Genomic DNA, 25,741 nt, shown 5'->3' on the forward strand with positions numbered 1-25,741 from the left:
GCCTCTCTCTTTTTCATCATTATTTTAACTTTGATTTTTAAAAGCTCCAAGTTGGCCTATACGCCATTGCTCTGTAACTCCAATATTTCTGTAGTTGATAAATATTACAGTCTACCAGTTAATTAAAAATTTGTTGGATTTTTGGAGATTTTATATTAGTAGAAAAAGCATTTTATTATTAATTTATTTGATGTTTTTAATTGCAATCACTAGTTTGCAATAAGTAACCCGGTGGGGGAGGGAGGGGACGACAACTTGAGAAGTGTTTTCCCTCCTAACTGATTGTTAATTAGAAAAAATCATTCAACTTTTGTATAGATCTTGATCATACACTAACTCGGGATACTAATCCCTTCTGCTGCTGTGTGGGGTACCACAGTCCTTTTCCTGCTCCTGGTGCCCCCAACAGCGGGTCTTCAGTGACTCAGCCCTCCAGCTGGATCACACAATCAAAGTGAACCCCTTCTGCTGTAACAAAAGTCCAACAAAACTATCTGCCCTCCCCAGGGTCTTCAGCCCCATCTCTTGGCCCTTTAAAGTCAGTCCTTTGCTTGCCCCCTTCTCAGGGTTCACACCACTTTACCAGTGGGGGAACTAGGGTTGCCAACTTCCTAATAGCACAAAACCAAACACCCCTGCCCTGCCTGAGGCCCCATCCTGGCCTGTCCTTTCAAGGCCCCACCCCCCACTCGCTTCATCCCTCCTCCCACCCTCACTCACTTTGACTGAGCTGGGGCAGGGAGTTGGGGTGCGGGAGGGGGGTGAGGGCTCTGGCTGGGGCTGTGGGCTCGGGGGTGGGGCCGGGATGAGGGGTTTGGGGTGCAGGAGGGGGCTCAGTGCTAGGACAGGGGTTGGGGTGTGGGGGAAGGTGCAGGCTCCAGGAGGGAGTTTGGGTGCGGGAGGTGCTGTGGGGTCCCCACAGTTCTTACTGCAGCTCCCAGGAAGCAGCTAGGAGCCACTAGTTGTGGCTCCTAGGCGCATGGGCGGGCAGGGAGGCTCTGTACACTGCCCTCACACCTGCAGGCGCCGCCGCCACAGCTCTCATTGGTCGCAGATCCCGGCCAATGGGTGCTCTGGTGCTGGCACTTGGGACGGAGGCAGCGCGTGGAGCCTCCCTGGCCGCCTATGCGCCTAGGGGCCACAGTGACCTGGCGGCTGCTTCTGGGAGCCGCACTGAGCGAGGGCAGGCAGGGAGCCTGCCTTAGCCCCAGGCCCCCACTGCACTGCCGACCAGACTTTTACCAGTGATGATTGGAGCCGCCAGGGTCCCTTTATGACTGGGTATTTGGTCAAAAACCGGACGCCTGGCAACCCAAGCAGGAACCTGGGCCCGCCCACTGCCCTGGGTTCTAACCCAGGGATCCTATAAAAACAGCAGCCACATATCACTCTCATTTGCTGCTGCTATTCCCTGAGTATCTTCCCACGTTGCCCCTTTATCTTCACCCCTTAACTCAGGGTTCAAAGCAGGTCCTCTCTCCCCCAGCTTAAGCAAATGCAACCAGAACAAATCTCTATTTATCCCTCAAGCTCCTTTGGCCAGCGAGGAGCAGCTTTCCTTGCCCCTCTGGTCCCACCCAGGAACTGACCTGCTAAGGCCCTGCAGCTCTTTTTGTCTGAGTCTGCTGGGCTCTGATTGCCTGTTTCCGTGAGGCTTCTCTAGGCAGGCCTGGAGGATCCACCTTCACTGCTCCTTTCCTGGGGTAGGGTGTAGTAGGATGGCAGGGCCTCCTCTAGGGAGCCGCAAAGGCCAGGCACACCCAATCACATACACTCATGGGAACTTTGCCATTGACTTCAATATGAATGGTACAGGATCAGGGCCTTTGACAGGATTAGAAAAAGTCAAAACATTCACTTAGAAACAGTTCAGGTGGAAGCCTGCTCGGTAGGGTGAGGGTAATATGAGCAAAGTGCTGGACAGTGAGAGCTGAGAATGGTCTAGAGCAAGATGACTGGAAAGGGAACACAGATGAGAAAAAGCAGGATGATCACAATTAAGGCAAGGTGAAGTGGTACAAGTACGCTGATGTGACACTGTATTCACTTGTGAAGCAAAGGTTGGCGTGACAGTCAAACATACATATTTTGATGGAAATGGGCTACTTAGTTGGGAGACAGTTGAGAGAGCAGGCAAGGTGAAGTTGCTCTAATGCATATGAAAGATAATGGATGCATATGCGAGCCTGGCAGCAGATGGAGAGGAAAGATAAGTGTAGATCTGAAGGGTATTGCAAAAATGGAAACAGGAGGCCTGTTGAGAAGAGGGGGAAAATATAGCAGATTCGAGGAAAACACACAGGCTTCTTAGGCATGTGACCAGTGAAAGATGAAAGTTCAAGGATGCAGAGAAAAGATGTGTTGGAGAATAACCTGCTCACCCAGGAAATAGGCCCTAGACTTGGGAATACACGGAGCTGGAGATTGTGTCAACAGAGCAAGGCTCTGAGGAGAGAGATACAGAGGACAGTGGTGGTACTGTCATCAATATCACAGCCCATGGTGCCCAATGAAAGCTCCTGAAGTTTCTGCAACCAGTGCTACAGCCTTTGAAAGAATGCAGGATGTGCCATCCTTGTGCCAGGCCAGTGCAAATTGGGGGAAGGCAAATGTTTTGGTATCTTTTGGGGGGAAGTCCTAGGGCTGGCACTAGAAACCACCAGTCCTTGTGTTGCGATTGTACCCAGAGGGGTAGCCTACATGTGCCCTTTCCCTCTCCTTATGCGCTCTCATAGGACCAGACAGGAGCTGGCTCTATAGCTTTCATGCTTCTGATCTCTCTCAAAGCTTGGCATACAACCAAAGCTAGAGAAGCAATATTAGCATTTTCACTGCTACCAGCCTATTGCACATGAAATGCGTTTTGTTTCAGCCCTTGACCCTTTTAAAGTCATCTTATCCTAATGTTAGCAACTGCACAGCCTCAGCAATATTACAGCCCAGTAGAGCCTGACTAAACTTGATTCAAGACATATGGTTTTTTCCAGAATCCATCATGACAGCTTTCATCACAACCTGCCAGCTTAATATTGAAGCCTTAAACCCATTCGCACCTGCTGCTGAAACCAGCCTTTTCAGCAGCTTAACTACCTATAGCTTTCACAGACTCACAAAGCTTTTCAGAAAGTGATATCACAACAGGGGGTTGTTCATTTATTTTTTTAGTTTGAGGGGCAAGAGCCCCCCAGGGCTAAGGAGTGCTGAATAGTTCTTTGTTTAAGGCCTCCTCTATACCTCCTCTGAACCAAGCTGATCCGCGGAGTCAGATCAGCTGGTCAGATGGTGCTGGCTATTTTTTTCTCCCCCCTTCCCATATACTAAATTGCATTAAAAGATGCTAAAAATAGATTAAATACTTTCCTAATATTAATTTTCCATTAAGTGACAGCTGTAGTTGCCACAAGGACGGTACTCAACTATCAGTTGGAAGCGAGGCGGCCTGCATGATTGTCAACGAGAGGGGAAGTGTTCACAAGCAAATCTCTGTTAAGCGGTGGGCCACACTCTGCAAAGCTTTGGGAGACCCCCTTTCTGAACTGTGCCCTCTGATTTGGCTTCCAGGGTTTAAGATGGGCGCACCCCTACTCCCTTTCATTTTGTTTTGCTGGAGGCACTGAGGCCAATAGTAAATTTAACATTTCGATGGGTGATGATTTTTCTGAGTTAGCTCTCAGTTTTATGGCCACCATGATCACCATAGAACTAACTGACTCAATTTAGGCAGTTAAGTCTGTAGGTTATGTACTGCAAGCACATACACCAATGCTTTGTGACCTGGACTAGTTGCCTTAGGGTTCTAAGGTAAAGTTTAGAAGGATGTGACCTGAAATCGCTAAGTGGCCTGGGACCTGCCTACTGTCTCTATCCTTATGAGTTACTGCACAGTTGTGATCAGTGTAATTGCCATGTTTTACAATATCTAGGCACAAGAGAGCAGGTTAATGAACAACACTGTCAGATCTCAAATATCTGAATGTTCCACATTGTCCATTTAAGCCCAATCTTCAGCAATCTTTTAAGAGATTTGTTTGAGCCTCATTTATCTTTAATCATTAAAAAGGATGGCAAAATGAAAAAAGAAACTAGTCTGAAGGAAGGGTTGACAAGACAGACAGAAACCATATTTCTATCCATAGTGGCCACCAAGGAGCTATTACTGTTTGCCATATAAAAATGCATTACGAGCATGTGTAGCAAGATTCCTTACAAAAAGCAGCAGTTGTACAGTAGCCAGTTTTCAAAATTAAAATGTCCCTCATGTAAAATCCCGCTCACACACAGGAATAAAACTGTGGACTGAAGTTAATAGGAGTATAGCTGCATGAAGACAACAAGACTAGGCCCGGTCAATGCCTGGACTATATTAAAAAACAAAGTGCTTCATCACTTAATATACAAAGAAATCAAAGTTGCTTTTGAATGACTGACACACACACACACACACACACACACACACACACACACACACACACACAAAAGTATCAAACAGTTTTGTTTTGTTTCTTTAAAGAAGGAAAACCACAGTGGCAAAACTTAAAAATTGCCAAATTTATTGTTGTTTAAATGACCATAGTAAAGGTATTGTACTTCCAGCTGAGATTTTGTGTGTTAAATTGCAATCCAAGTAAGGTATAAACTTGTATGTAACAGAAATGCTGACACAACCTTAGCTATCTTAGCACTACTGGGTGTTGCTATAATGCTTGATCCAAAAAAAGATATACAACTGCCCTTTTAGAATTTTAGAACAGGTTATATTACAGCCAACTAAAACAAAAATGTATACAGATTTTATTTACTTGACTTGACTTTAATAGCTGGTAAAGTCATCCCTGTAGTGCTGTTGAAGTCAGTGCAGAAGACGACAATTACTGTGAAATATATCCCATCATTCTGAAAGCTTAATTGGGAGCTAAGCTTTTTCTACTGCTAAAACAATGTGAGTGTTTGTAAAGCAAAAATAGCCATTTGATTACATACTGCAGCCTTCTTATGTTAGACATTTTTTTTATTATTATACATATTTGAGTAACTGAAATAAGCTTCATATATACAGGGCCATAACAAAACTATGTAAATTGCATATTATGTTGACATTTCAAGCATTTTCTTTGTAACAACATTTGCATTCAAAGACAGATAGGAAAGCATATGAAGACAGTTTGAATCATGTTAGCAAATTCATTATTATTAACCTTATCCTCAAACCCCAAATTTGTATCAATCCTGTTAATATTTGGAGGTTACAGCATATACAATATTTACTGTTTGCATGCGTTGACCGGGCTGAAAAAGGAGGTCTGAATATATTTGCACTTCCAAAAGCACGTTCAGTGGCATCTTTGCCTTCCTCTGTCATGCTAGACAGCCACAGTACTCTGAAAGTTGTAATAACTTGAGCAAATAAGATGTCAGTTGCTTGTAAGCTAGTAAGTATAAAGAATATTAGTTCTTACATTGTTTTTTCAGAAATATATAGTTATAATTCGGTCTGGCCCTAGCTTCTGTGGAGCAAAGAAAAGACACCTGGTGCATGGCCAGACTCCAGTGACCCTTAGAAGCATATCTGTGGAGTGAAGGGAATAGTTGCTTCTCATTAGCAGGCCTGGGGCATTGGTGTTAACAGGGAGGAGAAGATAGGGAGTCAACAGCTGCCAACAGATTTGAGTCAGTGTGTTTGACTTTACAGGGTTCTGCTTTCAAGATGAAAGGAGGATATGGGGGTGACGACAGCAAGACATTAGGGTGTGCTGGAAGGGCTGCTGACCACATGTGGGTCTCTATGCTACTCCACACTTGGCACATGCCAGGTGCAGGTTTTGGTTCATGTTAAATGTTACCCAAATACATGGTTTTGATGATATCACTGCCGCCAGGGCCGGCTCCAGGCACCAGCTTGGCAAGCAGGTGCTTGGGGCGGCCACTCCGGAGAGGGGCGGCAGGTCCAGCTATTCGGCGGACGGTCCTTCACTCCCGCTCGGAGCGAAGGACCTTCCGCCGAATTGCTGCCGCAGATCGCGATCGCGGCTTTTTTTTTTTTTTTTTGGGCTGCTTGGGACGGCCAAAACCCTGGACCCGGCCCTGACTGCTGCTGACCTTACCACTAATAAAACAAGTCAACAAAAAAAGACCAGGAGGATGCGCAAACAGGCTTAGAATAGCATCACTGGTACAAAACAATTGTTACAAATATCAGATCATCATAGTCTGTGGATCTACCCCCAAACTGACCTATGTTTTCTGGGGTGTCTTTGGTTGTGTACTGTGTTAAAAACAGCAGCAACTGGTAACAATCTGGCTGACCTTAAACCATGGGATGGTTGTCCCACTTCCCTATATTCTGTTGTTTCAGTCAGGCTGGAGGTATTCTGACACTCTGAGTGAGGAAAGTAGAAAGCAAGAGGCCCGCCCTACATTAGTGTGGGGCAAGAACTTACTCCAGTTCCCAGGGAAAGGAGTGATCCTGCTCTACAGCATGCCAGTCTGAAGCTGCCTGACTAAGGGAAGGAAGAATCAGAGCTGACTAAGAGAGGGCAGTTGGGGGTAGAAGAAAATCACACTTCCCTGCCCATTAATAGGTGGTCTTAGTTTTACTGGTTTTATTCCCCCTCCTTGTTTGCATTATGTAGGGAAGTAGGGCTTTAATAAATAGTGTCTTCCATGCCCTACTGAGGGATTTTCCCCCTGGACCATACATGTGTCCAGAACAAGAATAGACCTAAGTGAAAATGCTATACAGAGATCCAAGAAGATGCACCTGGCACACCAGACAGCTCTTGTCCACTTAGGACCTGATCCTGGGAACACCCTCAATTTTCATTGAAGTCAGTACCTCACGGCAGCATCACTGCACTTACTACCATTACATCAGTGCATATGCTGCTATAACACAAAGCTGCAGCTGTGAGTTGTACAAAACCATGCTCAGCAACAGACTCCACATCTTGCAGTCTCCGTGATCCTGTGTTGTTTCTACTACAACAACAATGCTCAGCTGTTTGACTAATGCACTGGAAAGGAGAAGGCAGGTGTGTGTCACTCAATTACAGGCCTCTACTTCATAATAGTGGCTGTTAGTCTAGCTCTTGGCTGGGGTAAGTTCTCTGGGTGACTAAGACTGCTATGCAGCCATTTGAGCCACTGTAAAATACTAAATAATTGTTCTGGGATCTGCCAGAGCCAATTTCATTCAACAGTATGTCCCCTTTTTTGTTCCACACAGCTGTAAACACATTAGAAATAATCAGGGGTGTTTAAGGAGTTATGCAAACTAGTTTCAACTGTTATTTATCATTTGTACTGTGAGAACCGCTTACAGGCCTCAAACAGGGTGAGGCCCTATTGTGTAACTTAACAAAAATAGAAGGTGACAGTCCCTTCCAAAGAGCTTACAGTCTAAAAGGTGGAGTTGACTTTTGCTCAGTGCAAGAGAGCCTATGAGAGTCTGGAATAGTGTGAGTAAGGGCTGCTTCCAGGAATCCATAGAATCATAGAAATGTACGGCTAGAAGAGACCTCAAGTGGTCATAAGTGTAGCCCTCTACTCTGAGGCAGGACCAAGTACTAATAAACTATCCCTGACAGATGTTTGCCCAGCCTGTTCTTAAAAATCTCCAATGATGGGGATTCCATAACCTCACTGGGAAGCCTAATCCAGAGCTTAACTACATTTACAGTTAGAAAGTTTTTCCTAATATCTAACCTAAATCTCCCTTGCTGCAGATTACTTCTTTACTTATTACTTCTCATCCTTCTTTCACTGGACATGGAGAACAATTGATCACCATCCTCTTTACAGCATCCCTTAACACATCTGAAGACTTATCAGGTCCCCCCTCAATCTTCTGAAGACTAAACATACCACAGAATATTACCCTTTTTTGCACCTGCATCACATTGTTGACTCATATTCAATTTGTGATCCACTGTAAGCCCCAGATCCTTTTCAGCTGTACTACCACCTGGCCAGTTATTCCCTATTTTGTAGTTGTGCATTTGATTTTTCTTTCCCAAAGAGAAGGGCTTTGCACTTGTCTTTACTGAATTTCATCTTCTTGATTTCAAAACAATTCTCTAATTTGGCAAGGTTGTTTTGAACTCTAATCCTGTCGTCCAGAGTGCTTGCACCCCTTCCCAGCTTGGTGCCATCTGAAAATTTTATAAGCACACTTTATGATCCATTATCCAAATCATTAATCAGAATATTGCCTAGTATCCACAGTGCTTGTACCCATGTAACAAGATTCTAAGCAGGACCCTGACACCATTCTCAGTATGTCCTATCAGAAAATTTTAATAAATATAAATACAAACGTTAGCAGCATTGACTAAAATATTTCTAGGTTTCTCTTCAACACACAATGTCTTTTTTTCTGAAAGTAGGAACAGTGGAGAGGAAAAAAAAAAAAAAGAGTTCCAGCCACACATCCTCACAATTAGAGCCTGCTCTTGCTCCTGCTCCCACTGACATAAGTGGCAAAATTACCACTGAATTCAATAAGCTACCTCCGTGGAGGTGCTGACTACTTGTAACTTCCACTGGCATCAATTAGCGTTGTAGGAACTCAGCACCTTTTAGGATCTGGCTACAGGAGCAAAGGATCAGACTCTTTACCTTTGAGGGAACACTCTCCTTTAACTTCCCTTGAACTACATTGAAATTCAGGCCTGAGCTGAGGATTAGCATAAACTCATGCTCCATTAAGTCTCACTAAAGGCACTATTTGAGGGCTTATAAGGAATTTAAATTGTGCAGAGACTTTGTATTGGCCTTCTGCCTGGGGTGACCCCCTACAGAGCAAAGAACTTAGATGAAGAACAACAATTAATGCAGGAAAACTTTCTTACAGAAAAAATGCAATAAAAATAGTAGCAAGTCAAAAGAGTGACAAATATTCAAGTTAACAGAACTCTTAAAAATTAACTTTATCTGAAAATGGGAATAAATCCAAGAACTCCAAGTTAGCTCTTTTTCAATATTTCATATGATATACCTAAATTAGATGTTATGTAACTCCAATACAGTTCAGTCTTTACATTTAGAAGATATGGAAAGAGAGATAAAACGTAAACTCAATCTGTACCTTATTATTCAAAAACAAACACTTTCCTAGAAGTCTTTGTCCTGACTAAGGCTAGATCTACACTACGAGGGGTGGGGAGGGGGGGAGAGTCGACCTAAGATACGCAACTTCAGCTACGTGAATAGCACAGTATTTACCTGGCTGTGAGGACGGCGGCGAGTCGACCGCTGCCGCGCCGCCGTCAACTCCGCTTCCGCCTCTTGCTGCGGTGGATTTCCGGAGTCGACGGCAGAGCCATCGGGGATCGATTTTATCGCGTCTTCACTAGACGCGATAAGTCAATCCCCAATAGATCGATTGCTACCCGTCGATCCGGCGGGTAGTGAAGACGTGCCCCTAAGAAATTATTCAGTCTGACTTACACATCAGATTTTAGCAGTACATTTTCCTACACAGAAAAGTAACTGCCATAGCATAGACTGATTTTTCTATAATGAAGAGAAGAAAATCATTTCCAAACAGAACTTTACCCTGAAGGCCAAAGTCCACCAAGTGGGTATCATTATTAGGTTCTTTTCTTACATTACCTAGGAAAAGTAATGCTTTAAAATATAGTGTCTTCTATGCTGTTCTGCCTTTGTATTTGGACTCCTGAGCTTATGACCAAGAATTGCAGAAGCAGTTTTATATTGCACTTTCTTTAGGGAGGCAAATTACGGGGTGGGCCTAGTGCTTTATTTAGAACACTCAAACTATTAACATATTTGCACCAGTAGGTTTTCCATTAAGGAAAACTGCACCTGTTTTGCTCACTCCTGGAAGCCAATTCTACAATCCATACAGACAAAACACCTACAGACTTCAATGGGAATTTTCTCCCAGTAAAGGCTGTAAGAGTAAGTATCATTTCCAGGAACAATTCTCCAAATAAGCCGGAGAGCACATGTAACGGTGATAGTCTAGAATGGGAGCCAAACACATGTGCAGAGTCAGCCCCCAGGTATCTGACAGCTACAAGCCTCCAGATACCTGAGGATTGTGTCTGCTTTCTGGTAAACTAAGGGTCATGGGGAGGAGGAACGTGAGAGAGAGAGAATAAGCAGACAGTTTCAGACTTTTTAAACATCTGCTCTCCTATCAGTCCAAAAATTCACATAATGGGCTAGATTTTGGCAGGGTGGGTGGGAGCTATGGTTATGAGTTATGTTTTCCAATGGATGGTAGGGCACTGGGTCGTCGAGCATCTGCTATAACACTGAAATGGGCAAATCCTACATTTTCTGCCTCACACACTGTGCTGGGATGTAGCATCAATAGTTGCAAGAATATTTTTTCACAGTGTAAGCTACAGCCCTGTACAAAAGCACAGACACAGCCGTGTAAAGTACACTGACTGAACGAGTGAGGAAACACCATCCTGAAGCCTGGATGCTTATCCGAATCTAGAGGGCCCCATTAGGTCCACACTGTCATCCCTAACTATGGTGCTGGTCAGTAGGCATGCTACTTTGCTTCTGGTATCATGAGGTATTATTTTGTCTAAATATCAGCAGTTTTTCAAGATTGTAAAGTTACTAAAGCAAAAGGCTTAGTCTGTCCCTCAACAAGGGACTTATTGTTTTAGCAAGGTGGCTGTCTCCAGGACTTTCAAAAAAAAAAAAAAATGAAATCTGTAGTTTGTATTTGTGGTGATTAGCGTATCTTATCCTGTGAACCCTCTCACACTGTGGGCTGAGCAAAATGACTACTTTTACTTAGAAGAAGGAGAATGTGGGCTGTTGCTGTTCATTATGCGTTCAGAGTTGCAATGCCAGTTAGAATAGATCCAGGCTAATGCAGTTTTCCCTGCCTCCGATGGTTCCCTTCCCAAGCCTCCCTAAGGGCTATAGTGGAGGTCTATCCACACACTTGGAAACATTGTATTAATCTAAAATATATAGAATTCATATGCTAAAGCTATGCAAAATCTTATTTTTATATCATTTGGCATTTTCTTTGTGATAACTTATTATAAGTTATATACAACTAGTCTTATTTTAGTCATTCGTTGTACATGTACGGCCTATCTCTAGTGCAATTACAACCACGTCCCCCCTCTTTTGGTTAAAACATGTCTAAGACTCTAATACAATTTGGAAATATAGTTGTGGTCCTGCTCACAGGTTGGGATGGCCCTTTAAGGGGGATAGGCTTAGCTCCACCTATGATTAATTAGCTGCCTATCAGGGGATGGGTTTGAGGTCAGGAATCAGGTGATAGCCTGCAGATTACCTCCTCCTCAGATAAAAGATCAGAAATCAGCTCAGGTACCCAGAGATCTGCAGGAGGCCCTGGGTGAAGGGAAAGGACTTTGAAATGGGCTAATCAGCAGGATGTGGTTTACTTGTTTGATTTAAGTTAGACTGTCTTGGTTTTGATTCATAACCCTATCCTGGAAGAAAGGAACTGAAATTTTGCTGCTGTTGGGAGCTTTATTTGATGCACTGGCTGGTGAGATGGTTTATACTACCATATGGAACCTGATTGTAACTGTCCCCCGACACAGTCCCCTTTAACTATAGAGTAGACAGCCCGGACACGTGGAAGAGATTAAAAAGTATTTAGGATTATTATATTCTGTTGAAATATTGATTTTATAACTATTAATACCACTCCAGCATGGCTCATCAGAAATAAGAACACAATGAAATAACATCAGCCAGAAACTAAAACCATTTTTGAAAACTTAAACCAATCACTTGATACATTTGTGTACATCCCACACATATCCTTGATTTCCCTAGTTTGCATATCTGTACTTAATGCCCTATTTTAAAAAATTCTACTGCTGGCAGAATTAGCCCAGTCCCCTTGCTCAGCACCTTTGGACACTGATCCAAATTTTCCCCATGGCCAAAAGCAGAATACTGTGGAGACTACTGTACATTAGCACTCCCTGGAGGGACGGATTTACAGATTTTGTTAGGTTTTACAGGTAATCACATGTAATTTGCATTATCAGCTGTCACCACTGTATAGCCCACAGCGATACATCAAGTGGACTGATGGTAGCATGCTGTGTGAGTAAACCAGCATTAACATGGAAGAGGAAGAGATTCTACCAGACTAGCAGACTGCCTGTATCTGATCAGCCTTGGAGTCAAATTTTAAAAGCATAATACATTTTAAAAAACGTATCTAGGGAACAGTCATGCTATTATGAATGGTCATCCTACAGGTATGGAACTTGGATAGGCAAAAGCACAGGTGTCAAAATTCCCTATTTGGTAGGCTCTGGCCAAGGTTTCAAAAATCCATCCCAGAGAAATTTTAATGTAACGCTCTGTCAGAAGGGCCATTAGGCTACCACCCTATTTATTACATTGTCTCTGGAAAATAACTACAAAAGAAATTTGTAAATCCACTTTCACCAGTGAGTGAACAGGCATTTGACACCAAATGGGAACAAGGCAGTTAATTGGTTACAAACTGGATTCATTTTTTAAAATTACTTCTTAGGATGTACATGTACAGCAGTGGTCCCCCCAAACTTTTGTGGGTCGTGCCCCCGTCTCTCTATCTGCACCCCCCTGGAACCATGGCCAGGAGTGGAGCCAGGGCTAAGGGAGGGGGACGCCGACAGGGGTATGGGGCCGAGGATGCGGCTGCAGCTGGGGGTGGGTCTGGGCCCGAGGATGGGGCCAGGGGCCGAGACTGGGGCAGGGGCGGGACTCAGAGCGGGGCCATAGCCAGGCCACAGTGGGGGCTCGAAGCCAAGCCTGCAGCCAGATGCGGAGCTGTGCCAAGGCTGTAGACGGGATCAGGCACAGGGCCAGGAGCCGGGGCCACAGCTGGAGTAGAGCTGTGGACGGGGCTCAGTGACCCTCCCTCCCTGCCCCCTGTGGGAGCTGGCCCAGCCTGCCACACCCCTCTCTGAATGTTCCTTGGTGCCCCACCCTAGGGGAGCGTGTCCCACAGTTTGGGGGCCTCTGATGTATAGGGATTAATGGGACAAATGTGGATACTGAGAGACTCTTAAAATTATGTTTCTAGATCACACTTCAGATCACCTCTGCCTTCAGGATCTAGCTCATGGCCATATCAAATTCTTATTGTGTCACTCAGCCAGGTCTGCAAAGCTGAATTTGAGTAACAAATCTAATTAATTGTATCTTCGACCATTTTCTTAGGATTTCAGCAAGTCTAGAAAATACTGTCCATTAGAGTATACAATATATAATGCACCTTACAGTGAAAACCAAACCAAAAGGTACTATTTTGAAGTTTAGAGAGTATACCGTGAAACTGCAGTAATTCTGAAACATGTCTGCTTCATCACTTGTGCAGCAGAACAGAAGAAAATATGCATGGATCTTTTATGAGCTGTAGGTTACTACTTGACCCCAAATAAACTGAAAGGCACAAGACACAAGAAGGTTGAAGGAAGATCTGACAATAACCGTTACCTTCTGGTTTATTACAAGGTTCCAACTAGAAGCTACTTGCCAGGACTGGTATATTTGAATATTTACCCTCTGGACTGCCTTCATTTAGACTAAAAGATACTTTATGTCCTTACTGAAAAACAACATTATTACACATACCTTGTAATTTCATAGGAGAAATACAAATATGTCTGTATATTAGATCTTGCTTTTACAATGTTTTAAAATGTGCTATAGAAATGATCAGACTACTTATATTTAATTACTATTACTGTTCTACAACAGGCTTTTTATCATCTAGGAGAGAATAAACAGTATGATTTACAATAAATATATTTCAAGTTAAAAGATATTGTACCTAAATTTAACACTGTAATAGGATCTCCAAGATTAATTCCATTTTATATATTGCAGCAAAAATAACATTTCTAGTAGGAAGGAATTACTTATAAACCTAGCAAGATCTAGACATTCACATATTTGTGTAAACAACTTAACAAGGTTTATTACATTTCCAGAAAGTCTCTGCTTTTACAGTCGGATTTCAGCTAAATTTTATTTTATGTACTGTGGCAAATATATAACAGTGCTTATATTCAGCTCCCTCACAAATTTAAACTGGAAAAATGGACTGCCATTATTTATCAAGCATGGCACCCTTCTCTTTGTTTCACAAGTGGCTATACCTGGGTGTAAACAAAATGTTAGAGCGAGGTATTCCGGATGAAGTGCAGATAAAGTTGGAGGATGTTTTCATGATGAACTGTGAAGATCCTGGCAGTAAATACCTAAAAATGATTTAAAAAAAGTGGAATTTAACTGAAAAGATTACATTCAAAGGCAAAGGAATTAGTCATTCATGTGCCTCACAATCTTGGTATGTCAGACTTTTTTACATTCGCACATGGAGTACTGTGTGGCAGGCCTTTGCCTCAGACAACAAAGGAAATGGTTTAATAAATAAACATTTATTTATTATTATTATCATTTATTTATTATTACAACCTATAGACAGCCATAGCAAAACTGCAGCCTACTTTGGGTCATATATTTTGCCACTGATTTCTTAATGGTAAAGATGTTAAATGCTTGCAATAGCCAGCCTTTTATGGGGGTGAACGGGGGTGGGGTGGGGGAGAGAAGACCAGTCACTTATCCAAAGCTATTTCTAACCGGTCACCCAAAGATCTCAATTAGAATAGTATTATTTTTCCCAGATTAAAAATGGGTTAAAAACTGAGACCTGAAGAGATTAACTGACCTATAAAAAATGAAACAGTAATTCAGTGGCAAAGACAGGCAAAAAAATACATATAGTTTTGAACCCCCGTTTTCTGTTCTAATCATTTGACTATCCCTAGCTGTTTTAAATATCGGCATGCCATCACCACTATCCAAGTAATGCAAACACCCCAGATTTCTGCAATCTACTAATTCATCATTAATCAGTGACTCGGTTATTTTTTTTTAAATCAGACTAGCTAAGGATCTATTTCAGACAACATTACAAACATTCATTCATCATCAGTTGCTTAATATTCATTTTTAAATCTGTTTCTTATTACCAGTTCTTATAATTAATTGGAGGAGTCATTAGATGAGCACAAAAAACTATACAAAACATCCACATTAAATCAAAATTTCATGAGTGATGGGCAATGCCCGAACAGATTACATACACCACAGATTATATAATGTATTGTTTAAAAAGTGTAGCATCATTCTAGGGAATCATATTGATTAATGATGAGCAAGTGCATTGAAAGAGTTCTGAGGATTAATCCTACTAATCACAGGGAAAGGGGAAATGTCATGACTGTTAATAGGAAACATCTGCTCTATGAGAAAGTGTAAATGTTTGGTTTGTTTAAGCCCTAAGGAAGGCCATTATTGCCAAAGGCTAATCAATTTGCTACAAACAAAGGGCCTGATCTTAGGGGAGGCTAAGCACCTTTTGTGCGGAGGTGCTCACTATCTCACAGAACATCTGAGCAGTTCTGATGAAGTCTGAGATGTTACATCTATGCTTGTTTGGAAAAGTTTAAGGATCTAACCAGCAGGGGGAAGAGGGGTTGGGGATGACCACATTCCTTGAAGTTTCTTTTAGAAGTGAATGTTGTTAGGATTCAAAAGGTCAGAGGCTTTTTTTTAAAAAAAAGCTTGTGTTACGAGATTTGAGTATCCTGACTGGAAAAGAAGTCTGGCTGTGTTTTCACAGCATTTTTACTTTTATTTTGAAGGTCTGTGAAGAAAACATAATTGATCATTTACCTTGGTATTCCCAATAATGTCTGATAACAGAGCTCTGGGACCACTGAACTGTACAGTGAAAATTATTTTTGAAATATGTTTAACAATTTTTGAGCTTGTTCTATGCAATAAAGTTAAAATAATGACTGGTTTTCCATCAGGAACAGTATCACTGGGAATTAGACATACAGTAATGTGTAAAGTGCCAAATACGTACAAATAGCCAATTGCAACTGGAGATGTATCTGACAAAGCTGCCAAAAAAGTGCACATAAACGTAGCCCGAAAATAGTTTCCCTCTCAAGAAAGCCCAACAGAGCTATACAAATGAAACGTTACAGAGTTATGAAAAAAAAATAGCTTTAAATGACTCTCTGCCCGTATGCTGCAGTTTACAGGGTCTTGTTCATACTATATCACAGTAACAGTCAACAAAATTATTATTAGCAGTAAAAATCCTTTAATATAATTTCCTTGATAGCTTAAAAATACAAACCCAGGTGCAACGTGAAATTGTGTAGTGATTACTCTTAAGGGAAATAACGTCACTGTTACCTTGTACATATTAGGGCTGACTGGACAAATAAAAGCAAATCCAGTTGATATAAAAGGGTTTTTTTCCCATAAAGAAAATCGGAAGCCCCTTCTTTATGCAGAACATATTGGTTAGTGTAGTGTAGTGTAGTGTATAAATGTAATGTTTTTTGAGATAAATGCAGACTGGTTGTAGCTTTTAATCAAAGTTATCCTGACAGCTATGCTGCTACAGATATAAAAGTTACTATTTTGTAACTGCTATGCACTTATCTAAAACAGAGGGCCAGATTCTGCTCATATTTGAAATCCATGATTATTACTTCCATTGAGACTTCAATAGTCACAGAAAATGGCCAAAGCAGGCCTGTTAGCTAGGCAATACTCTAGAGTGATTTGATTGGTCTGAACAGTTATGGCTGGTTTTTGATTGAAAAAAATTACCTCCTGTATTAACAATGGCAGTAAGAATTACTTTGTTTCATCGTTTTTGATTTTACCACTCTACTATTATAAGCTCATTTGTATATGAATATTGCATATGGTTCATTTTGTGGCTAAATTACCTCTACTTTTGCTGTGAACAATCAACTTCTGTTTCCAGCTGGTATTAAATTATGTTAGAGCCCCTGAAACATTCACATGACAATAGCAGAAAGTTTAATATATCAAATAACTAGTTAAAGACATATTGCTTAAGCAATGAAGTCATACAGTAGGTTTAACTGAAAATATATATTGAGTTTATTTTCTACATGACATAGTAGTAGCTATTTTAAGGAATAAACACTGCCCTTGCAGAGAACTGCATGACTTTTAAAATGAACAAACCATTTGTAGGTTTATGTACTGAATGATCCAAATTACTAGGGTAAGAGAAGCATTCAGAACATAAATCTGAAACTTACCTTTAATTCGGCATTTCAGGACCATTACGTCACAGATCACTGGCTCCCCACTCCTAGTGATGTTTCAGTAAGAGTCAGCATGCTGACAATATTATAACTCTGCTGAAGAACTGACCCTGCCCATGGAGAGTCAGGTAAGTGCCAAAATATTTTTTTACTATATTGTGCTGTTTTGCAAGGTTTTAACAAAATGTTTATACCCTTTGGCAAAAACAATAAGAAAAACTTTCATGTCTGCAGTTTTTAGAAGTCAACTTTGCAAAACTGTGCAACACAGTAAGTCAGATGGCACTTACCTGACCATGGCCTAGAGCTATGCTCCTGGGGGATTGCATAGTGGTTGCGAAGCCAGCAAAGTCATACATGTTAGGGCACTCCTAGGAATGCAAACCAAGAATCAATTATTCTGAGGAATCTGAGAAAAGGAAGAAAGGCAAGTTTCAATTCAGTTACGTATAGAATGCCTTTCTTACCCTGGCTATTGGGGCATTAAGCAAACAAAGCTTTTAATAAGTTAGTTTCAAATAAAATGAGTATGGTAAATCTCCTCTTAACCCAGCAAGGATAATTCTTGTTGCGATCATTACCGCACTATAGAAATCATAATGACAGGAAGTAGGGCTGGAAGGAAATGCTCATCCTTTATGTTGCAGACAGTGAACTAGTTCTTGTAGCTTTTTCCTAGGCAGTGGTTCTCTACCTGTTTACCATTGTGGGTGCATATGCAGCTCTCTCTTTGTTATATGGGCCACATCCACACAATATCTATACACTTGTATGGCACTGAGGAGGTCACATGGGCTGTAGCTATGTGCAGGTTGGGCCACAAGCAGCCCACAGGCCGCAGGTTGAGACCACTAGCCTAGAGGGAAGTATACGCATATAATTTAAATCTGATCATACATTCCAATATGTCTCATAATTAGAAATATGAAAGTATATACCTTGTATCATCCCAGTCAGGGCTAATTCCAGTAAGAGATCCTCTTGAATCTGCTGAATATTTGTAAGCCACCAGCAGGCAGTGTTTACAAAGCTGTACAATTCGTTGACAACACTGGAGTTGTTCAGGAGTCACCACCTCTGTCCTTTTACTGAATATGGTCTCCCAAGAACTTCTGTTGGCATGGAAACAGACATGACCTCATGTTTTCTGTTGCAAATGGCAATCTAAAAGCTTTACTACTGCACATGAGATTTAGCAGTGGAGGAGTAAGAGAAATAAAGTGTGACCTTGCCTGTTTACAGGAAAGGCCTGCGCTATTTAACCCATATACTGACAGATGGTGGGAATATAAAATACAAATTAAGAAATTAATCTTCATATTGCAAAATGATCACAACCCATTTTTCATTCAGTATGTCCCCTAAAGCATTTATAGGACCATTGTTTAGGTTTAGCACATAAAGATTTACTGCCATGTAATTTTAAATGGTGTTCTACATCATGAGACACACAAAATACTGATTTATTTTTAACAAGCTACTATCTGAATAGCCTGTGTTGCCAAAGTAATTATATAGCATGCTAATACTTTCATTAATTAGTCATATTCAGGAGTCCATGATATTAAGCATGAAGAGAATAACAAATGATACATATGACGGTTGAATATAAATGTTCAAAATACTGTGCTCTGTTTCAACATTTCCAAAAAAATAGATAAATGGAAGCATTTCATCTTTCATTTCTCTACCAGAACTATTCAAAAAGTCATGGGAAGGGAGTTTCTCAGTCTAGACCATTTGAACATTAGCACATTGCTCTAACTGGGCGGGGGAGACTGCTCTTTATCAAGTCAGAGAAGTATAATTAAAACTTTCAGTTTGTGTCTGGTAAATTTTTCCATCTGAAATAACCACACACCTGGTACTTTTGTTTCCATTAACATTTTATTTCCAAAATGGTTTAGTCCCTTCAGCTTTTCAGTGCACAGAATTTTAAGGCTACCACGCTAGTCTAACTAGGTGCATTTCACCACAGTAAGGAGGAATTAGTCTTGTGCACAGGGCTCACTCAGTATTTGTGTTTATTCACAACTTATTATATGAATATTACATGAATATTCATACATGAATACTATATGAATATTCAGATATGAATACAGAGAACTATATGGGTGTCCAAAGGCAAAATTTGTACTTGAAACCCCTTTCCCTACGTATAAAAAAATGAAAGCCCTGTATGATGACTTAGATGGCTGGCAAGCTTGGGTTTGATTTTTTTTTTTTAATGAAATAATCATTTCATACAGTATGTGTGTGGGAGAGGTGTGGGGGGAGGGTTCCTTGCATCCCTCCTCCAGGTTCTAAGCATTGGAAGTGTAACCAGAGTGAAGTCTTGGCCTCAGTGATGTCAATGGTAGTTTTTTCCCAAAAACTTCAATGGAGCCAGGATTTTATCCTCCACATAGGGGTTTTGAATTAGAGTAATAAAATAAGATGTCTGTTTGGGCTTAGTGAAAATTCAGGGCTGATGCTATATCAGTGCATGAACAGGAAATGTGACAAGTAAAATCGGAGGTAATTTGGGGTATATCTAATTCGCTTTTGGCATGGCACACCACCATGGAAAGGGGATACAGGAAGACAACAAGGGAAGGCCATGCTGGAGTATGCAATATTCTAAATCATGTGTGAACCTTTATTTGAAATTTGATTTTTAATCAAACTGGTACTATCACTTTTCTAGTACTCCTTTTGATTTTGTGCAGGTAATTAAAGCAAATGTATCATTAATTAATTAGCTATGTCTAGATTATACCATACAGATACCATATATTAATACACAAGTGTTTTTTGTGCATATGTTAAAGTCATTCTACATACACCTAATATAACTAACACAAAACCTAATGACGGGAAGGGCATGACGAATTAAAACTACTAACAATAACTATCCTCTATTCCTTGCCCAGAGAGAGACACTTTATCACTAGCCCCCAACCACCATACACCACAGAGCATGCACCACATCTTTAACTCTGCCTTAGTAGGGAAACCAGCATCTTCTTCCCCAAATTCCATCTGCCCACCTCTACCACAGAGGCACCAAACTTCGCTCCCCCAGTGTCCCTACTATTCACTTCTGTAAAACTTCACACACCCTACGCGGCAAAGTTAAGGCTCCAGCATGTTCTCTTTGGGGTATGGTGACTGGGCTAGTGGTAAAGTATGTCTCTGGCTGGAGAAAACAGAGGCTATGTACTGCTGACAGCCATAACTTTCTATTTCCTTGTTTTGTAGGTTCTGTATTAGGTATATTGCATGTAGAGCAACCTCAACACCCCACAGTGACACTTCCCCCCTCACCCCTCAAGTGTTTGCGTATATTAGTTTCCTAGGTTTTTTTTAAAAGGATGTTTGACAAAGCAATAACTCCTTTAACAAGGAACAGGAATTTTGTCAAAGACTTCAGCTCGACTTCTGAGCCATATGGTTGCCAACTTCGGTTGGATGAATTCCTGGAGATTTTATCACATGACATAATCTTTAATTAAAGATTAATCTTTAATTCCAGGAGACTCCAGGACAATCCTGGAGGGTTGACAACCCTACTGATCCAGCTGGGCTCTCTGACAAAGGCACTGTTCTGCGTGAAAGGAGCTGTTGCTATATCAAAGATCCTGCTCTTCACTGAATTGTTCAGTGGGCTCCATTGCTGTGTTCCTGAATCAGTTGAACAGGAAAGCTGATCAACTTTTGAACAAAAAACATTTTCGTAGAAAAATGTTTGATTTCTGAAAATAAAAATCATCACAAATTGAAGCTTCTAAAACAATATTAAATGTTAAAAATATTAAAAAGCAATATTAAAAGCAAGAGGTTCACATACATCTTGTGTAAAGCAATGCTAACTGTAATACTATATAACACTAAAAATTAAGGGATTATTGTATCAGCAGTCCAAAAATCATTTGGGGGCATGAAGTGCGTACCTACATCTCTAAGTGGCTACGTAAAGGAAGTAAATTAAGATTGGGGAACTATGGCCCTTTTCTATTACACTGACCCAAGTCCACTAAATTGTAGGTTTGTGCATCTGTCCAATGCAACAGTGCCACAGAGTTTTCTCTAGAGCAGTGGTTCCCAAACTGGGGTTCGCGAACCCCTGGGGGTTTGCATAATGTTACAGGGGGTTCGCCAGAAAAAAATCACTAATGGCGGACAGAGGACCCTGGGCATTGGAGACAGCAGGTGGGACCCGGTTGCAGGGCAGACACCCCGAGCCCCAGGGAGAACGGGGCCGGGCAGTTGGGGCTGGCAGCCCAAGTCCCGGCGTTCAGCAGGGAAGCTGACAGCCCGAACCCCAGTGCTCCATGTGGGGCTGACAACCCAAGCCCCAAGGAGAGTGGGGCTGGGCAGTTGGGGCCGGCAGCCTGAGCCCTGCCCCCGTCAGCGGGGGAGCCGGCAGCACAAACCCCAGTGCTCGGCGCGGGACTGGCAGCCCGAGCCCCAGGAAGAGAGGGGCCGGGCAGTTGGGGCATCCATCACACTGAGGAAATTTAAACTTAAATCCCTGAAAATATTCATTTTTAGGAGGGGGTTCACGAGATTTCACAGTTAATGAAAGGGGTTCGCGGGCTGTTAAAGTTTGGGAACCACTGCTCTAGAGGTACCATCTTCAGCACCACCTTCAAATGAGTTCCTCATGCCTTGAAGCAAGGTTACTTTGCACCAGAAGTTTATAGCAGACTCCAATGCACTGGGGAGTGAGGATGGACATACATAACACATTTCTTAGAACAAGTGAAGGTGAGACTTAGAGAAGGTGACTTTTTTCCTTCTTTGTGTGCTCACATATGTCCATTACACTGTAGGTAACTCCTATGCTGATAACCCAGGCAGCAAGGCTTGGAGTCTCATTGGAAGAGGCACTGTAGGACCACTTTACCTACATTACCATCTTCCCTTGACACTACTGACAGTGCATAGTGTCTGATGAACGTATGAATGGAAGACCATGTCCCTGCCCTGTAGATGTCCATAATCGGGACATGTGCCACAAATGCTGCTGAGGTTGCACATGCTCTGGTTGAGTGTGCTGTGAGTTTATCAGAAGCACTATCCCTTTGGCAGTATAACACATCATGATGCAGCTGGTAATCCATGTAGTGAGTCTAAGATCTGATTGGATGATCTCTCACACACCCCTGTATAAGAAACAAAGGAATGTGAAGAAGCTCGAAAGGGCTTTGTCCTACCCGGGCAAAAAAAAAAAAAAAAACCAATGCTCGACAGACATCCAGGGTATGGAGCCTTCACTCGTCCTTGTAAGTATGAGGCTTTGGGAAGAAAACTGACAGGTAAAAAATCAGATATCACCTTTAAGAGAAACTTAGGGCATGATCTATGCTGAACTTTGTCCTTGTAGATAACTCTGTATGGCAGATCAGTGACCAGTGCATTCAGTTCTCCCTCCTTCTAGCGGAGCTGATGGCCTCTAAGAAAGCTACCTTCACTGAAAGGTATAGAAGCGAGTATGATGATGAAGCCTCAACAGGAGGATCCACAAGAGCAGACAACACCAAATTCAAATCCCAAGAAGGCACTGGGTGCCTGATAGGTGGAAACTATCTAGACCTTTCAGGAATCTGGGTGTGATAGGGTGAGTGAAAATAGTCTTATGTATGCAAGGTTGAAACTCTGAGATGGCCACCAGATACACCCTAATGGAGCTGTGGGCTAGACCTGATTCCTTAAAGTGCAAAAGATAGGCTAAGATTCAAGCAATTCTGTTTTGAGGTGGAGATTCATTGTGGGAGGCCTCCCAGACCGACAAACACATCCACTTACTCAGGTAGGCAGATCTCATGGAAGGTCTTCTGATGTTAAAGAGCACTTTCTGGACTGCCACTGAGCAATGTGCCTCCTCTGCACTCAACCACTTATGAACCATGCCATGAGGTGCAGCACTTGATGATTCAGGTCAGCGCCTGGCCTCAGCTCTGAATTATATGGTCTCTAGTTATCGATAACAGCAAAGGTTCCCAAGTGGACAGTTTGTGGAAGTCTGAATACCAGATTTGTCTCAACCAGACTGAAGCTATAAGGATAATAGAATCATAGAAGTGTAGGATTGGAAGGGACCTCAGTAGGTCATCTTGTCCAGTCTCCTGTACTCAAGGCAGGACTAAGTAATAACTAGACCATTCCTGACACGAGATTGTCTAACCTCGTCTTAAAAACCTACAATCATTCTATCATGAACTTACATGAGCATGAGAATGACCCTGGGAATGAGGGCTGACTGAGATCAATCTGCATTGTGGACACAGTCCTGGAGGAAGCATGGCTGGCTTCCTAGCTGCCATACCATTTGGAGTGGAGGAGCAGATACTGGCTCTGGAGAGAAGGCATGGGCTAGTACCAAACCCAAAGCTGGTGCCCCAGACTAGAGTGATCCAATGTCAATGAGCTCAGCAGCTGCACCAGGGCCAAACAAAGGTCTTAAGCCTGAAGCAAGGCATGGTCATGATAGGCACAGCATGTGCCTGATTGTGGAATAGGCCTCCGGCATAGTGAGAAGGGACATGGGCTGCTGTCTTGCAGTACTCAGAGATAACTGCTGTGTTGCCGTGAAGAGGTAGCCAGTCTCAATGGCCTCTGGGAGGGCACCAAAATCAACAGCTCGACTCTGTCTATATGAGTCAGTACTGGGTAGTGGCAAGCCAAATGCCTCACTCTGATCGACCTTCAGTGGAGGAGTCCCATACTCTGGACTTCAAAGAGCCCAATGCAGACGACTTCTTGTGTTTCTGGAGGCCTGACCTACTCTGAAGTTCCTGACCTTGAAAAAGACAGTCCTGTTGATGGGGATCTCCTCCTGCTAATGTCTGTGGGAAAGATAACGGAGCACTTTGGGAAAGAGCCACCAAAGAACTTCCCTTGGATGACTGGGCAGGATCTGATGCCAGTCTAAAGGCACCCTCCAGAAGGATGTAACAGAGACGCTCCTCCCTCACCTTCTTTGTCATGGTTTTGAAACCATGACAAATGGAGCACTTGTCTGTAACATGACCCTCATTCCAAGCACTTCAGACAGTGTGAATGAGGGTCACTCATAGACATAGGCGCTCTGCAATGCATGCAAGGTTTGAACCCTGGGGACCTTAGTATAGGCTCCCTTTCCTCCAAAGGCCCTCAAGACTGGAAAAAGGTACCACTAGGTACAATGCTAAGGTTAGGATCCCACACCTACAGTGTAATGGACATATGAAAGCACTTAAAGAATCAATCATACTATGGGTCAGATCCTCAGCTGGTATAAATTGACATCAAACCATTAAAGTCAATTGAAATCAATAGAGCTATGCCAATTTATGTCAGCAGAGTATCTCTCACTCTCTGAGACTGTTGCTTTTAATAATCTATTTTTCCATCTCCCTTTTCCTATCATTGTGTTGAATACAGGTAAGGTTTCTTATTACATTTGTAAATGTAGTGCATGCATTCCCTACAAGTGACAAATGAGTTATTTCCTTTTGTACATATGAAACCCATCATCATAATGTGTATATTTGTTGATGCTCATTTTCAATAAATCTTTTTTCAATCCTCTTTTGCAAGCTAATCAAAAACATCCCATTAGTCACCTCACTCTATATATTTACAGAGAAACTTATATGCTCTCCAGATATGGTATATATTTGTACATACATTTTTCCCCCATAAGGAAGACTATGAAAAGGATCTTTGACATATTTTGTTTTGTTATATATATATGATCTAATCCTGCAGACCTTTCCTCACATGAATAGTCACCTTGACTTCAACTGCATGAGCGTAAAGGGCTGGGGAATGGGCTGATTTAATTTTAAAAATATGGCATCTTGTTTTCCAGTAAGCATCCTTAATTTTCAAGCCTAAAAAACCCATTTCCTTACCTATCAGTGTCACAATTTCTTACTTTTCACACGCTTACATTCTCATAATTGTTTCAGATATGTAATGAAGAGCAAATATAGTCCAATTCAGAAATTCTGCTGTATTTCTAAACCACACAACAGAAGCTGAATACTTGAGGTATAAAATGTCAGCAGGACTCTTTACTTGATTCTCCTTTGTTTTACTCTAGGGATCAAACAGATAGGGCCATGATTTTTGTCAGTGGCCAACTCACATTAAAATTAAGTCACTGTGACTCTCTGTACCTCAAAGTAGCACCCTGGAATCCCATATTCACCATGGTAATGTAATAATATGTTTTGCAAGTATACCTTGTGGTATTATTTTAAAAGTCTTGATCTGTTGAACATGAATATCTGGTTGGATTGTATGTGCTATCATTGTATGTGAAGTTATGAAGTATTGCTATCTCTGTTACTGAAATATGTTGTGAGGTTGGGAAGACCCACAACCAGCCTTTCAGTTACAACAAAATAGTAGCCAGCAATAGCCAGACAGCATTAATGGCTCATCAACACCCATCAATAAAATAATCCACTATCCCAGAGATTCCTTAGAGAAGGTATGTTTGCAATGGAGACTGATTTGACCAATGGTGACTGCCTGATCCCCTCCTCACTGCAAGGATGTTTCCAGCAAACTGGAAGAAAGTATAAAAGAGGGGAAGTGACATCATGACTTGGCCTCTCTCCCAC

The 25,741-nt window shown here is 41.9% G+C and overlaps 1 protein-coding gene across 7 annotated transcripts in view; it reads right to left on the minus strand.

Moving 5' to 3' along the window:
* Positions 1–13,457: 13,457 nt before the first annotated feature.
* The window catches only part of TTLL7 (tubulin tyrosine ligase like 7), a 115,840-nt gene continuing 103,556 nt past the window's right edge, over positions 13,458–25,741 (minus strand). For all 7 annotated transcript variants that reach the window (XR_010589672.1, XR_010589670.1, XR_010589671.1 and 4 more), the window contains 2 exons: positions 18,083–18,256; positions 13,458–14,234 (listed from right to left, as the gene is read on the minus strand). Coding sequence is in view for 4 of the 7 variants with exons in the window: in XM_065554117.1 (XP_065410189.1) it covers positions 14,117–14,234; positions 18,083–18,256 (292 nt within the window). In the remaining 3 variants the exon portion in view is untranslated. The remainder of the gene's footprint in view (positions 14,235–18,082; positions 18,257–25,741) is intronic.

Source organism: Chrysemys picta, chromosome 8 (assembly GCF_011386835.1).
Source record: "Chrysemys picta bellii isolate R12L10 chromosome 8, ASM1138683v2, whole genome shotgun sequence".
In the NCBI taxonomy this organism is placed as follows: Eukaryota; Metazoa; Chordata; order Testudines; family Emydidae; genus Chrysemys; species Chrysemys picta.